Here is a 10,972-nt window from a genome sequence, read left to right on the forward strand (position 1 = left end):
CCCTGTAGAAGGGCCAAGCCATCTGAAGCCAACTTGTCACAGGTCTGAGTCCAGCTCTCATGGAAAGCACCACATGAGTTGTTTGAGGCAAGAACTTCCACAGTGAGATGACTGTGTCTTCTGCTGAGGTTTGAAAGGTCAGTTGCTGCAGATTTAAAGATGCATCCTGTTGTCTGTCATGGCTCCTTCTTCCTCAGGGCTGAGTCAGCAGTGGTCCTGCCTATGACAGTGCATGGCAATTCTGAGTGCCACATGTCCCCTGACTCCTCACTATCTTGTACCTCCCTGTCCCTGACATCCACATCACTCTAACTGTTCCTTTCATGCTACACTTTCCTCTGACACAGCCTCCATCTGGGCACTACTTGCCTCACAAGCTTAGCACATGACCTGAACCTCAGATCTATGGGCTGGAATCTAGATATTGGGGCAGCTTTCATAGTATCATGTGGGTCCTGGATATTTCCTATCTCTAGAATTCACTAGGTGGGCTTCTCCTCTGGGGTTCTTAGAAATCCCCTAAAATTATTTATAATGCAAATATATGATGTTATACATAATATAAACAATACTTTCTGTGCTTTTTTGTACAAATTACTAGGCAATATAAAATTTCAACAGTGGGAACTGAAGGTCTTCTGTGCATCCTGCACTATGAGACAAGCAGCCTTCCCATGAACATTTTAGCTTAGGGTGAATCACTTGGTGTATGGGCACAACTCAGGGCTCACAAAAACAGAAGAAAGGAGAGAGATGGTTTTAAAAGGTGGGACAATTTGGACCCCAGGGCATAGGGTGGGGTGGGTTGAGTCTGTAAGGGAGTGGGGACCTCAGCCATGTTTAATACCTGGATGAGTCTTCAGAATAAGGACATGGATCCTGCTGTAGAAGGCTTCAGGCAGGAGATCTACATGGCAGGATCTGGTAAGGGTCAAAGGAAAGCCAGCTCTTCTCTGTGCTGATCAATGGTGAATTGCAAGTCTGATTAGCATCTTGGGTGGGGTCAGCACCTCACTCGCTGTTTACAGTCTTTCATTCCTTTGTCTTTTGGGAAAGGGGTCAAGGTTGTCAGGCAATGAGGAACTTAAGTAGCCATATTCTTTGGTCCTCTCTTCTTCTATAAGCCTATCTAGACCAACCAACCACAACACTGACACATTCACAAAGCTTTCCCCACAGATAACTTCCTGGAGCTTGTCAGGGGACTGGCTCTGGTAGCAAGATGCTCAATGTAGGTGGGCTTTTTTCATATTACTCATGGTCTGGAGGGCCCTCTTTGGCCATCTCTAGCCCCCACAGAACAGTTGTGTATGTGTAAAAGTAGAGGCCAGATGGGAAGAGACCTGGGTCAGGCTTGACTGAGGCTCAGTTTCCCAGGAAATATCCTTGAGAGGTTCAGTGTTGCTTTCTTAGTGTCTCCTTCCCAGCCTCCCTCCCTTTGCTTCTTTCTCTCTTTACTCCAGTGTCTCCCTAGTAATAACATTTTGGAGTTGGATGGTTATTAAGCTAGAATTCCAGGAAACAAGAAAAGAAAGAATTGTGTGTGTTTGCAAATGAGTTCTCTCCCTTTCCACTGGTTTGTGGGGGCTTGGATGGCCCCATTGGGGATTCTGGTTAAGGTATTCAGCCTTCTGGAACAGAATGTTGAGTGGCTGTGACATCCCAGCATGAGGTATCCAGGGTGAGGCTGGCACAGCTTTCCCCAGACCACATTAATGGACAATACTTGGCTCCTGGGTGAAGTAACCTCCAGGCATGTTCCTACTTGTATGACATTTACTGGCACATGGCAGAAGTCATTCTATAAAACATCCTGTGTTTATATTAGCCATAGTCTGGGAGGAACTGGAAGAAAAAGAGCAGGAAAGCAAACATAGTCTTTCTCTAAACATGACTACCTCTGCGTTGGCTTCTGGACCCACCCTCAGTTTTGGAACCAAGTGAAGATTTCATCCCCTCAGCCATCTACAAATCAATCCAGTGAAGTCTAAACAACATTTACTGAGCTTCAGGAAAGATGAGGGGTCTAGGTGCTGGTCCCGATCTGCCCACATAGCAGTGCCTCTTGGGACAGGAAGTAAAACCTGTGATAGTATAGGGGTGGGATGGAGAATTGAGTAGGAATGGACCTGCTTCTAAGTTACCTGAAGGCTAGGAATTCAGGCCTTTCCTGACTCAGGAAATCAATTGTGTCAGACAATGTGTTGGAAATGGCCAAGGGCTGCAGATGTTGTGCCCAGATCTCTAAAACCCCAAAGAGACCAACAGGAACCACAACTCCGATACAAGAACATGAGAATCTATATTTAAGCTCGAGCTTGGGCCACAAATCTTCCTGATGAAACAGGATAGGAGAGTAGCCCCTAGGCCTAGGGGAAGCAGGGGGTGGGGGGTTGTAAAGGAAAACACCACAAGCAGGGCTTTCCAAGCCTTGGCCTTACATGAGAGGGTAAAGGGATGTTGGCCTTTAAGCTAATTGGTTTCCTGCATCTGGTTAAACTGCAAGGAAGGTCCATACATCAAAAAGGAACATCTTGACCTAGGAACGATTTGTTTTCTTAGCCCAGTCTTGTTATCAGCTAGCTGCAGCTAGTCTGTTTTGCAACTGCCAGAGACATTTCATGATTTTTCTTAGACCTCAAGAGTAGGGTCATGCCTCTCTAAGGGCAAGTTAACTTAGAATGGAGTCTTGAAACAAAATGGGGTTTATTCTGTTATTTTAATTCCTTCACAAAAAGTGAGAGACACACAGAGTTGTTATGACAATCAGATACATTCTCAGGACCCTGAACTCCTCTGAGAGGAGTTAAAGCAGAAAACTAGACACCTGAAGGAGGCACTGACACAGACTGCCTAGTGGATTGGAGGAGTTTGATGGACCTGGGGAAGTAGAATAGCAGCTGCTCAGGTTCAGCCTGCCCTCAGCCCTGTGTGCTCACTTGGCAACTGCAGAACTAAGGGCAGCCTTCAGCTAAGTCATCCTTCAGCTAGGTCCCTGAAATCCATTTGAGGTTTCCTGAGGGGAGGGGAAGGATTGTGTCTGAGAAGGAAGAAAGGGTCTTTACCCTAGGATTGGTATGACTTGTCCTCAGTAATTTAAGATTTCTTGTTTAAAGCCTGTCCTGTCAGCCAATGTATATGTATATGCCCACAGCACCATCATAATAAGTCTCTGATCCTCTGCTGCCCTCCGTTGCCTTGGGACACTAGTTTTTCAAAAGCCATTAATGTCACATATGGAGGGACTGAAGAGTTGGCTCAGTAGGTAAGAGTGCTTGCTGATCTTTCAGAGGCCCTGGGTTTGAGTCCCAGCATCCATACGACAGTTCAGAAGTATCTGTAACACTAGTTCCAGGAGACCACACTGTTTTAGCCCTCTTTAGGTGTCAGGCATTCATGTGGCTGCACATATAAACATGCCAGCAGTCATATAATAAGATAAAAATAAACAACTTTTAAGAAGAATGCCTAGAACTCCAACAAACAGGATAACATGGGTGGGTAAACTTTGGTTCTATTTACTTACTTAAACTGGTTGCCCTCTTTGAAACTCCTTCTTCCCTATGACCAGGATTCTTTGATACCTGCTTCCTACAGAGCTGACATCATACTGTTTCCTGTAGGTAGAACAGAATTGCTTTATCCTTTGTTCTGCTGTGGGGTTCAAATTCATCTCTCATTGAAGGTTGAGATGATTAAGGATGCACTTTCCAGCACAGATGTCCTTGTAAGTTCTACCAGGAAAAAAGAAATGTGATCATTCTATTTCATGACATTCCATCAGCCTGAGGCTGTACAGTGAGGTCCAGTATTCTTGGGACAGGATACTAGGTGTTCTGGTACAAAGCATGATGGGAATGCCCCAGAAAGTTGAGATTGCATAGGAAAAATGGGTATATTCTGATGTGACTGTTGGCTTCACCTTCAGTTACTGACAAACCAACACCACAGAGACAGATGGCTGTTGTAAATGCTATAAAATCACGTGAGAAGTAGACTCCTTGCTTTTGTGTAATGGGCCCACATGGAACAGTCTGGAGTCTGTGGGAGAAGGCAGAACCTGGGGTCTTAGGTCTGTATCCTCACTGCAGCATGCTCTGAAACTGAGGACTTTGGTCAACATTCATCACATTGTGTCAGCCTCAGGGCTCTGAACTCATGCCAGTCTTTCATGTCAGTCTTAGGGTGAGATTGGACTTCTCTTCGCAAGGCATTGCAATCTGTGTCTCTTCTTCTCTCACCTTATTATGGATTTTTGTGCACTCACTCCTCATTTCTGTAGCTCTTTCAAAATCATGTGAACAAAATTCTTTGTGCACTCTGTAACCTGTCACAGACTGACTTGTTCCAGCCCCTAGCTTATTCCATTGTCTCAGCTCTAGAGCCTATACATGTGCTCACACCGCCCATTGTGTGTACATGAGAGCTTATGTACACATGTGCTCAAACAGCCCATTGTGTGCACATGAGAGCCTGTGTGCACATGTGCTCACACTGTCCATTGTGTGTACATGAGAGCCTGTGTGCACATGTGCTCACACAGCCCTTCTTGCTTCCTGTTTGTCTGACCCATCCTCCCTCTGCATGTGGGCAGGGGCTAGTGCACATCCTGCTGAGGAGGGGACACAGTTTAAGCACACATTTCGGTAGTCACACAGAGGGCCCCCACATACAGAGACTCCTCTTTTTCCAAGATGAATCTAAGGTTCAGTGATCTTCTCTGGGATTGAGGAAGGTCCCTGAGAATGGAGCACAAGACTCTCTGGCTTCAGTGTCCTCCTTTGTGTCAGGAAGCATGTCTGCCAGCTGGATGGTCACACAGTGTAGACAAGAAAGGTTCACTTCTGCAGTACTCACCCTCAGGGTGTCTTGATACAGGAGGCTGCACTTCTAATGCAGACTCACTTTCTTGCCAGGGGAAATCTGCAAGTCAGTTTCTCGGTGCGGTAGCCCGTCTCATCATCTTGTGGGCTAAGGGTATTCTCTAACAACTTCCAACAATGATGACATTTTATCTGCTCCATTGCAGAACTGGCCAGTGTGAATGACCAGGAAGGGACTGGTGAGTACACCTTGCCAACTTCCCTGGGGACCCTGGGCTGAGCAGTATAAAGGGCAGCTGAGTGAGGTCCCAGAAGAACCTCCTCAGTCTGCCAAGTGACCTGCTGGGCATCTGTGAGCATAGACTCTGGAGATGAAGGCCCTGCTCCTGACCTTTGGCCTCAGCCTCCTGGCTACCCTGCGGGCCCAGGCCTTCCCCACCATACAAGAGAATCAGGATGTGAGGCTGAGATGGGCAAGGGCTTCAAGTGGCTTTATGGCAGATAGTGGGGCTGAGGCTGCTACCTGGAGGCCCCATTCCTTCTCCATCTAAAGGGACATCGTTTTAGAGTCAGGCTTGAACCCTGACTGAAGGAACACTAGACACAGCAAAGAAGTCTACTTAGATGGTCCTGGGAGCAGAGAGCTGGAGGAGATAGGAGTTCCACATTTTGCACTATTCTTTGGGAGTGAAGGCTTCTGGGAGAGTGTCTTGCCTGTAGAGGTTGGAGACCACACAGTTGTGTTCCTGGTAGTGCTAATTTACTTAGTGTGTTGGTAGAATGATTGCCTGGGAAACACTTCACGTATCCAGAATTTGGGGGGCAAGGTAGAAGTGGGATATGGACTAGAGGCATTCCAACCTGTCTCCCTTAGTCCTGATAGCCAGGTACCTTCTCCAGGTTTCAGGAACGTGGTATTTGAAAGCTACAGCATGGGACAAGGAGATCCCTGACAACAAGCTTGAGTCTGTGTCTGTGACTCCCATGAACATCAAGATCCTGGAAGGGGGCAACCTGCAAGTAAAGTTGACTGTCCTGTGAGTATGTGCCAGATTCCTGTCATTTGCTTTCTCCACACAGGAGATCCGGGCACTGAGCTGAGTCAGCTCCCAGAACACCCAGAACACCCAGTACCACATGTTTTGTGTGCAACAGTACCACTCAGGGTGCCTCAGCTTACAAAGGACCATGGGATGGTAGGGCCATGGGTCCAGAGAAAAGATCTCAGCTGCAAGGGAGCACCATCTTTCTACTCTGATATAACATCCATTGTCAGGGACTCATGTTTGGGGAAGGGTTTCACTCCTAGACCCAAAGTGAGCACACAGTCTGGCCTTGTTCTTCCTCCAATGTGAACTTCTCTTTGGGACAAAGGCAGACACCAGGATTTCAGAAGGATCAAGAGTATGCACAGGACCCCAGGGAGAAAGGTTCTCAGGCTCTGCACAGACACTGTAAAATCCCAGCTTATTCCCCCTAGCATCTTCCATCACTCATGCGACCTCATTTTTGAGGGCTCTGTCACCTCCTCGACCACTCACTTGTGTGACCTGTCATCTGTGTAGATTCTCACCTGTGTGCTCTCACACCTGTGTGACTTCCCATCCATGTGGCTTCTACATTTGTGCCTTATCTCACATCTTGGGGCCTGCCACCTTAGTGACCCCTGAACAACACGAGAATGTCTATGCTGTCCTCATGGGATCTGGCATTTGTCGGTCCCTGATGTGGCAGTTTATCTTGGAGTTTGCCCTTTGTTCTTTTCCCTGATCCTCCCCACTCTAGCTTGCCCTCGTTTGTCCAGGTGACACTGATTGTAGGGCTGGTCTCCAAATAGCTCCAGAGACAGGGGATCAGCCACAGGAGGCACATAGCATGAAGGTTAGGAAGGGAGTGTTTTGCTTGGGACAATATTTACAGATCAAGTAGATGAGACTCCTGAGGAGCAAGCAAGGGGCTGTCAGACTGCAGGCAGCAAGTGACCCAACCCAGAACTGGGGTTACTGTGAGAAGCAAGGCACTGGAACATGTGACCTGGGAGGCCTGCTGGTAACATAAATAGGACTGAGTGAAACCTGCACTTGCTTGGCCACCTTGGAAACAGAAAAGTGCAGGCCTTGATTTGGATGCTGCCAGCAGGGGAGATGTGACTGGGCAGTTTGTCTCACAGACCTTCTGTCTTTCAGGATTGCAGGACGGTGCCAGGAGATGAACACTCTCCTAGAGAAGTCAGATGAACCTGGCAAATACACAGCCTGTGAGTCCTTGACCTGTGATGGCTTCACCCAACCCTCAACCTCCAGTGATCCATTTGAGGCCAGTGTGGCCACACCAGGGTGCCCATGGCCTGAGAAACCTCCCTTCCTTCAATTCCTGTAGTATTCATGATCAATCACTCCCCAGGAGGCCGTTTTCCTTACAGATGGGAACAGCTGACATTGAACACTAAACTGGGTGTGGTAGATGTGTCCCTAGAAGAGAATTGACTGTTTTGTCTCAGGGTGGGTTGCTGCCATGCAACTGCATGAGAAAAAGCAAGTTGAGCAGAAGCATAATTTTGTTAGCATTTCCACATCCCTGTCATGATGAAAGGAAGACAGGGCAGGAACTCAAACAAGGCAGAGGCCGTGGAGGAGTGCTGCTTCCTGGCCTGCTCCTTATGGCTTGCTCAGCCTACTTTATTACAGAAGTGGCCCTGCTCACAGTGGTCTGGGCCCACCCCTATTAACCACTAATTAAGAAAACTCTGTACAAGCTTGTTTACATCCTGGTCTTATGGAAGAGTTTCCTCAATAGGGCTCTCTTCCTCTCTGATGACTCTATCTTGTGTGAAGCTAACATAAAAAAGTAGTCAATACAACTGCCCGGAGATGTCTCACTGGCTATGGCTGGGGTCATGGAGGGAGTGAGAAAAAGGCTGCATTTAGCTCCACAGGCAGACCCTCCTGTATGACACACAGGTGTGGGACATGGCCATCTCTCACATGTGTGGTTTTATGGAAATGAAGGGTCTTTGTACCCAAGGCTCTGGGGTGGTGGACAACCTGGGTCAGGGAGCCCTGAGCAACTGGGAGGGAGTCAGGGTCAAGAGGTTCCAGTCCACCCTTGCATCCTTGTTGAGGGTTCAGGGGCTTATTCAGAATGTACATCACTGTTCCTCTACAGATGGGGGTAAACACGTGCTCTACATCATCCCATCGGCAGTGGAGGACCACTACATCTTCTACTATGAGGGCAAAATGCACAGGCATCGTTTCCGAATGGCAAAACTCGTGGGTGAGTCACACCGTTGTGAGATGGGCCAAGGACTCAGGGTGAAAGGGGCCTTGCCGCTGTTGGGGTTCCACTGTAAGAAGGATGGGTATAGAAAGAGGAGCCTGAGTATAGAGTGCAGCCTCCATCACAGCTTCTCTCAGTGTGTTTTTTCTGGGGATGAAGGCCTTAGAGCCTCCTGAGCTCTCTCTCCCTTAGGCTGGGTACTTTTCCAAATAGAGAGCAGGGAGACAGCATGGGTCTCTCAGCCAATGGTGACTTATCTTCAGAGTGACACAGGTCACACTGCTCTCAGCTGCCCTAGGATGAACTCAGGAACAGTGCCTCTGTGTCTCCTAGGTCAGATATTGTGGAAGGATCCACGTGGTATGCTGGTCTTCCTCCCCACCCCCCACCTACCCCCACAGGCTCTTCTCTCACACAGGCCTCTGGGTCAAGTCTTCACATGCAGCTCCTACAACTGTGTCCCTAATTCCATGTCCTTCACCTATAGGCAGAGACCCTGACATCAACCAGGAGGCCCTGGAAGATTTTCAGAATGCTTTAAGAGCTGGAGGCCTCAACCCAGAGAACATCTTCATCCCCAAGCAGAGTGGTAGGAATCAAGCTGCCATGTTGTGTCGCTACCACGAATGGAAGGCAGCCAGTCACCCAGGACAACTGGCTGCCTCTCATCCAGCTTTGTCCTTTAGGGGTGGGAGAGATGCTGGCTGATGGAGGGGTCTTGGGTTTCTACCTGAATTTTCTGGGTTTCTGAATCACTTTTCTGTCATGTTTTCCTTTTCTTGGCCAGAAACCTGCCCTCTAGGAAGCAATTAGGGTAAGTGACCAGTTTTGGGGCACCCTTGAGGACCTTGAGGTCCTGGAGTCAATAGGGTTTCTAGAGACCTGTGATTGAATTCTCAGGATAGAGACCCTTTCTTACCTGTGCAGACAGGTAGGTCCACCCTTGCCTGCTGGGACATACTCTACCTCTGTGTATTTTGTTCATATTTCCTTCCTGGGTGTCATCTCTTGAACTTCAGGCATCTGCCCTTGCTGATAATCTGCAATGGGCTTGTGTATCTCTCTTCCTGTATCCCCTGCTATCCTCTGCAGAAGGGAAATTCCTCCTCTGCCCCTCCCTTTCCCTCAGTCATCATGTTGACTCCATGTATGGCATGGATTTATTTAAAGCACATGGTAGTTGTACCTGGGGTCTAGCAGCCTTGCTTGGTTTCTTGTGCTGTGTGATGCCTGGGAGATGTTGTTTAGAGAATTGCCCAAGGCAAAGCCTGAATCCAACAGCATCCCCATCCTCCTTTTGCCCTGAAGTCACCTTTCCTCTCTTCATACATGGACATGGAGAATTGTGAGAACTCACTTTGGGGGTGTGGTGGGGGAGAATGACCTTTGTCCTTTGTTTAGATCTAGTGAATAGAGCCCTTTTCTTTCTAACATTTCCCTCTCATGAATTATTTTGGTTCCACTGACTCTCCTCCTTTGCACAGGAACAGATAAGGCACTGGGCCTGCCTGACAGCATTGCTCTACTCTGCGCAAACCCACTGAGCACAGGACACAGAAGGAGTTCTTACACTGTCCCTTCTGGCTTTACCCACCCCCTCCCTCTGCTTCCCTCTCCCCTGCTCCTCCATAAAGTACTTCATCATCTCTTTGTGTCTCTGATTGTTTGTGGATATCAAGTGGACTAGGCAGGATACTCTCCCTTATCCTTGAGACTTAGCAGTTGTTGTAGAGGAAGAGTTGGGCAGTAACTAGGATGGATGGGTGCTCCCTCATGGCGGTCTTTCCTGGGCACAGGTCCTGAAGGGCTTGGTACCAGGGTCAAATGTTTTTGTTCATTAGGTTCCTTTAGTAACTTCTGCTTTGTGTCCTCTCAAAGCCAGTTCTTAAGTGTGATTGGAATGGAGAGGCTGGACAGCCAGTCTCAGCACTTTTCCTTGCCTCAGCATTTCCCTCACCTCAGCAACCCTCTCATGGTCACAAAAGCTCCCCTTCACCCCTCTTGCTCCTTCCTGCCACCTGGCTCTTCCAAAGAGACACAGCTTGCAGCCCTCATTCCAATAGCACTCCCTAATCAAACCTCCTCCCAGGAAAGGCAAATGGCAGCCTGAGAAGAAGTAAGCAGCCATGGCTCCCAGCCCACTTCTAGCTGAGGTTGACATTCTCTCTGATGGATGACTAGGCACTCCGCAGCACCGGTGGCTTCTGGCCTTGGGAGAATCGAAGACCCCCCCCACCCTCCCACATCCTTAGAGAGATTAAGCCTATTAAGGGTTCCCAGACAGCTGTGACCAGTTTGTAAAAAACACTTACCCCTTAGCACCATAAAGGCCAAAGGAGCATCTCTCTCCAACTGTGTGACCGGTCTGCCCCCTAAACAGTTAGAATTGTGTTTGAAGAATAACTTCCATTATCTTCCATGTAACCCTGAAACCCCAGAACCTGTGTGTGTATAAATTCCCTAAGCCCTTAGACACAGCATCACAATCCTGCCCTGTGCAGCTCGTGATCTGAACCTGGGTTCGAATTTATTAAAAGACTCTTTGCCTCACTGCATTGGATCTGGCAATTCTTTGAGCTCTCCTGGGGACCTCGAGACCTGGGCATAACAGGAGGAATGTGTGTATGAGTGTACTTAGCTTTAAGGCCAGAGCTGAGGTTCCCGGTAGAGGTTTTTTGCAGGTGGCCATAGGGGAAGTGAGAGGTGAGGCCCTCCTTCAGGATACTGGCTTATGATTGAGTCAGTAAAATACTGGGAACTCTCCCTGAAGAATGGGCAGTGCTGTAAGTTGTCTCTACAATCTGGCTGGACAAAGTCTAGATCTCTGGAGATAGTCCATCTCCAGAGAATTGCCTTGTGAACACGTTCTA

General features: G+C 48.3%; 1 protein-coding gene across 1 annotated transcript; it reads left to right on the plus strand.

Moving 5' to 3' along the window:
- The first annotated feature begins 5,143 nt into the window (after nt 1-5,143).
- LOC117709842 (von Ebner gland protein 1-like) lies at nt 5,144-9,750 on the plus strand. The gene is made up of 7 exons (XM_034504236.2): nt 5,144-5,281; nt 5,724-5,860; nt 7,010-7,080; nt 7,989-8,099; nt 8,590-8,691; nt 8,890-8,916; nt 9,587-9,750. Exons 1-6 carry the CDS (start codon nt 5,195-5,197, stop codon nt 8,913-8,915), a joined length of 534 nt encoding a protein of 177 aa, XP_034360127.1. The 5' UTR covers nt 5,144-5,194; the 3' UTR covers nt 8,916; nt 9,587-9,750.
- Nucleotides 9,751-10,972: the final 1,222 nt, after the last annotated feature.

The sequence above is a fragment of the Arvicanthis niloticus genome, chromosome 6, assembly GCF_011762505.2.
Source record: "Arvicanthis niloticus isolate mArvNil1 chromosome 6, mArvNil1.pat.X, whole genome shotgun sequence".
Classification (NCBI taxonomy): domain Eukaryota; kingdom Metazoa; phylum Chordata; class Mammalia; order Rodentia; family Muridae; genus Arvicanthis; species Arvicanthis niloticus.

Coding starts and splice junctions, on each gene's coding strand:
- LOC117709842 (XM_034504236.2), top strand. CDS start 5,195: ATGAAGGCCCTGCTCCTGACCTTTGGCCTCAGCCTCCTGGCTACCCTG. Junction 5,282..5,723: donor CCATACAAGAGAATCAGGAT/GTGAGGCTGAGA, acceptor TACCTTCTCCAG/GTTTCAGGAACGTGGTATTT. Junction 8,100..8,589: donor CCGAATGGCAAAACTCGTGG/GTGAGTCACACC, acceptor CTTCACCTATAG/GCAGAGACCCTGACATCAAC.